Source organism: Sardina pilchardus, chromosome 5 (assembly GCF_963854185.1).
Source record: "Sardina pilchardus chromosome 5, fSarPil1.1, whole genome shotgun sequence".
NCBI lineage: Eukaryota > Metazoa > Chordata > Actinopteri > Clupeiformes > Clupeidae > Sardina > Sardina pilchardus.
In genome coordinates, this window is record NC_084998.1 from 29805369 (window position 1) to 29810368 (window position 5000).

The 5000-nt window shown below is 48.4% G+C and overlaps 1 protein-coding gene across 1 annotated transcript in view; it reads left to right on the forward strand.

Moving 5' to 3' along the window:
* Positions 1-5000, forward strand: part of trim37 (tripartite motif containing 37) — a 23818-nt gene that overhangs the window by 16386 nt on the left and 2432 nt on the right. The window contains exons 18-21 of the mRNA XM_062537203.1: positions 1381-1463; positions 1847-2029; positions 2436-2708; positions 3288-3440. Coding sequence (XP_062393187.1) covers positions 1381-1463; positions 1847-2029; positions 2436-2708; positions 3288-3440 — 692 coding nt within the window. The remainder of the gene's footprint in view (positions 1-1380; positions 1464-1846; positions 2030-2435; positions 2709-3287; positions 3441-5000) is intronic.

Here is a 5000-nt window from a genome sequence, read left to right on the forward strand (position 1 = left end):
GTGTGTGTGTGTGTCAAGTTGACGTTCATAGTCAAAGTACTCTTACTCACTATTACTGTTGCATGTGTCGTGCAAACACCCACTCACATCCAACCACACACACACACACACACACACACACACACACACACACTTCTTTCTTTCGTGTTGGCATGTTTTCCTTTCAGTGCGCTCAAAAATCCTTGATACTGGCAGAGAATGCTGCTCTACACCCACCCACAGGTCTACGTGTGTGTGTGTGTGTGTGTGTGTGTGTGTGTGTGTGTGTGTGTGTGTGTGTGTGTGTGTGTGTGTGTGTGTGTGTGTGTGTGTGTGTGTGTGTGTGTGTGTGTGTGTGTGTGTGTGTGTGTGTGTGTGTGTGTGTGTGTGTGTGTGTGTGTGTGTGTGTGTGTGTGTGTGTGTGTGTGTAGACTGTGTTCTTTGTGTATGTCTGTATGTGTGTGTGTGAAAATATGTGTGTGTATGAGTGTTTGAGTATAAAAGTATATAAGAATGTGGAGTGTGTGTGTGTGTGTGTGCGTGCGCGTGCACGTGCGCGTCGTGACTCAGCATCCAGTAGCACATCTGTGCCTCCTGTCAGTCACCCCATCCAGCTACAGCAAGCCCCCAGGCCCAATCTTCATCCGCCCCCACGCCAGAGAGAGAGAGAGAGACAACGAGAGAGAGAGAGAGAGCGGAGGGAAGCCATCACAACCCAACACTCTGTTAGCCTGTTAGACTGCAGCAACTAAATTTAACACACACACACACACACACACACACACACACACACACACACACACACAAGCAATTACTCAAGCACACAGACTCCCTGCGTCACAGCCTTTTATAGGTATCACAGCCTGGTAACAGTGGTGGCACTGTGTGTGTGTGTGTGTGTGTGTGTGTGTGTGTGTGTGTGTGGTCTAATGAGATCAGCGCTGTAGTGTAATGATGCCAGAGAGCTCTGACTCTGTTAGACAGATTGATAATAGATACTTTTCATCCTGAGGGAGATTCTTCCTCTGCATTTCACCCATCAGTGTTTAGTGAGCATACACACATGCACTCACACACACACACACACAAACGCACATTAGAAGCAGTGTACACAGTGAGTAGTGAGTGTATACACACACCCAGAGCACTGGGCCAGCCTGGGCAGAAGTTGGGTTGGATATGGCGCGCACACACACACACACACACACACACACACACACACACACACACACACACACACACACACACACACACAGTTGTTTCTACCGGTCGGGGATCGAATCGGCCACCCTATGGCTTTGGTCTCAAGTGTGTCCTAACCAGTAGGCCCTTGTGTGTGTTCTTTCACGTTATTACATTGTATCAGTCTGAACGTGTGTGTGTGTGTGTGTGTGTGTGTAGGTCTGGGGAGAATGATGTGGAGTATGGTGCTACTCTGGAGCTGGAGGAGGGACACATGCCAGAGGACGCCGCTGGAGCTGCAGGTCACTTCTCTCCCTCTATCTGTCTCTCACTCTATCTGTCTATCTATCTATCTGTCTATCTATCTATGACTATCTATCAATCTATCTGTCTATCTATCTACATCTATCAATCTATCGTTGTACCACTTTCTTCCTGCCTTTCTCTCTCTGTTTTTAGTTTTACTTTACCTATCTATCTGTCTGTCTGTCAATCTCTCTCTCTCTCTCCCTCTCTCTCTCTGTATCTGTCTGTCTGTCAATCTATCTCTCTCTCTCTATATATATATATATATATATATTTAATTATTTATTTTTTATTATTATTTATTTTTTAATTATTATTTATTTATTACCTGACGGCCGTGCTGTGTTCTGTGTTCTGTATTCTCGTTGGTTCTGTGTAGGAGGTTCTGGTTCCGGTTCTGGGTCGCGGGCGTGTCGTCGCGGAGCGGCCAGCGCTAGCGCCAGCGGGCTCCTGGAGATCGACCCGGTCATCCTCATCCAGCTGCTGGACCTCAAGGACCGGAACCACATGGACTCCCTGTGGGGCGTGCAGCCTAGACCGCCCACGCTGCTGCACAACCAGGGTACACACACACACACACACACACACACACACTGTGTTGTCTCATATCCACACTCCTGGATGTTAGATGTGTGTGTCATTTGCACTCCTCTGAGGAGGAGGCCTAGTCTGCGATACACACAGAATCAGCCAATCAGACGAGGAGAGAACCAAACAGAGACCAATCAATCACCTTCATTCCTCTCCCCCACTTTTCTCTCTATCCCTCACTCTTCTCTCTTTCCCAACCCTTCTTCTGTCCCCCCCTCTGTCCTCCCTTCTCTCTAACCCTCTTCTTCTCTCTATCCCTCTTCTCTCTCCCTCTCTCTCTTCTCTCTCTCCCTCCCTCTCTTCTTTCTATCCCTCTCTACTTCTCTCTATCCCTCCCTCCCTTCCTCTCTCTATCCCTCTCTTCGTCCCCTTCTCAGCGGCAGTCCCCTCCCGTAAGGAGCGGGACCGTCGTCCTCAGGCAGTGCGTCGGTCAGCCCCAGACTCGGGGGTCCTGATCCGGCTGAAGGCCCAGATGGCGGAGGTGCGGAGCAAGATGTGCGATGTCAAGGGTCAGCTGGAGGCTCTGGGCGGGGAGGCGCGCGCCGGACCCTCTCTGGAGCTGGAGCTGGCGCCCCCTGGAGAGCAGGAGGGCAACAGCAGGAAGAGCGAGCTGGACCTGCTCTTCAAGGGCCCCGTCAGACACGCCCGGGGTGAGGGCCACACACACACACGCATATGCATACGCACACACACGCACACACACACACACACACACACACACACACACACACACACACGCATATGCATATGCACACACGCATACATACATACATACGAATACACACATACATACATACATATGCATACACACACATGCACAAGCATACATGCGTATACATACATGTACACACACACACACGAACGTACACATACATGCACGTGTACGCGTACGCATACAAACACTCAAGCATGTGTGCGCACACACACATACACAAACTCATGGACATACAGTGCATACTTTCACACAAATATACACACATGCTTGATACAGCCACAACAGCACAACAGACTAGACTCCCAGACTAGAGAGCAAGAGATGACACAATGCACAACTTGACATAATGAAAGTATGCTTGTGCAAAATTGACAAATGTCCAATATATTTTCTGTATGTCCAGCATTTTGTCCAGAAAAAAAAAAGTAGTGTAGCGGAGCCTCAGTTGTGTGTGTATTCTAGCAGAACCGCTGGTGTGTGTGTGTTCTTCTGACCTCTGTGTCCTTCCACTCAGGCGGTAAGAAGTCTCCCCCGAAGCAGGACGGTGTGTGTGTGCTGAGTGGGGTGCTGGCGCGCCGGCCCCTGGAGGGGGGGGAGAAGGAGCTGAGGGGGGAGGACTCTCCTGCAGAACCACACAGCAGCAGCAGCAGCAGCAGCATGGCAGAGGGTCAGTCACACACACACACACACACACACACACACACACACACACAGCAGCAGCAGCATGGCAGAGGGTCAGTCACAAGCCGTTTACTGACTGCACAGATAGCTGGCGATGCACGGGCTTTTAGCCGGCTAGTCCCGATTGTACTCACTGATAGCCGGCTAATCGCCGAGGTGATTTACGCTGCCAATTGTCCTCCCCTGAGGGTACACATATTCCCGGGGCGACTGCAGTGAGCACGCGAGCCGGCTATGCGGCGGCTAGCTGAGACATGGGCGGAGCTGTCAACAACGAGAGTTGTGCACACACTGCTGAAAGACTTAAAATCAGCAAACAGCTGACTGACTGTATGCTGAGCACAGCTGTCAGATCATCATCATACTGTTCACATATTAACACTGGTCCTTGTGGTCCATCTAGCACACTGTTCTTTCAAATGTCAATTAAATCGCCAAACATCTCAGCATTTATTTATTAATTGCTAACATATTGGGAAAACATAGCCTATCCTGCTTTATCTACAGCCAGGATAAAGCTAGACCTTGGCTAGCTTGCTCAAATAACCATTGACAACGTATTTCGTTAAAGCATGTAGGCTAGGCCTATATCATACCCACCCTAAGGTTTAAGAAACATAACAACGTTGTCCAATTTTAGTTTAATGCATTTTTCTGAATTGGAGAGGTCTCCTTTATGAGGGTAGGCTCTGCATTTTAAATGGCTAATCGCTAGTCGCGATTAGCATCGTTGGTTTAAACTTTGCAGAGCTGTTTTGTTGTTATCACAAAAATACTGATTGTAACTGCTGTTAGGAAGACAGTTTGGAACCTGGCAGACGTGAGGCAGTGAAAGGTATATAATGCATAGTCCGAGCGGAATGAGTGGAGAGTTGATATTGTGACGAGGCAAGAATTACTCTGTTAGGAAATGTTTATTACCAGATGAATATGAGGAATGACATTACATGGAAGTGGCCTGTTTAAGATCCCCGTGGCTATATCCCACAACATGGGTGGCATCCCGTAACATAAACCCCTTATCCCACAACACATCAGCTGACTAGTCTAGTACACCTATATAATGCGTAACCGTCAACTATCTTATGACAACAGGCTGCTTATAACCATCTTAGCCGTAGGCTACATTTCCCCCTTGCATGAACGTAACACAAGCATATCCGAGCCGCGCTACAATATTGTGTCACATCGAGCTAGCAAGTCTAGCTAGCCACAAACAACAGTGCATACCAGACTGTAGCCTATAGAACAGGTGCATACTGCATAGGCTACTAATGACACTTTTTTACGGTCAGTGAATAGCACCGAGTGAAAATCAATGTTTGCTTTATATCTAGTGACAGTGGTGATGTCGTCAGTTTGGATAAGTAGAGTAAACTTAGTCAGAAGATCTAGAAATATCAAACGGAGGAGCAGAGAACTTGACAGAGAGCTGCACCGCTGTTTTGAGAATGACAGTAGTGTCACGAGACTTCGACGCCTATGTTGTTGTACGTCACTGTTCAACTTCACACCCAGTTCTTAAGTTTACGCCTACACCGAGGCG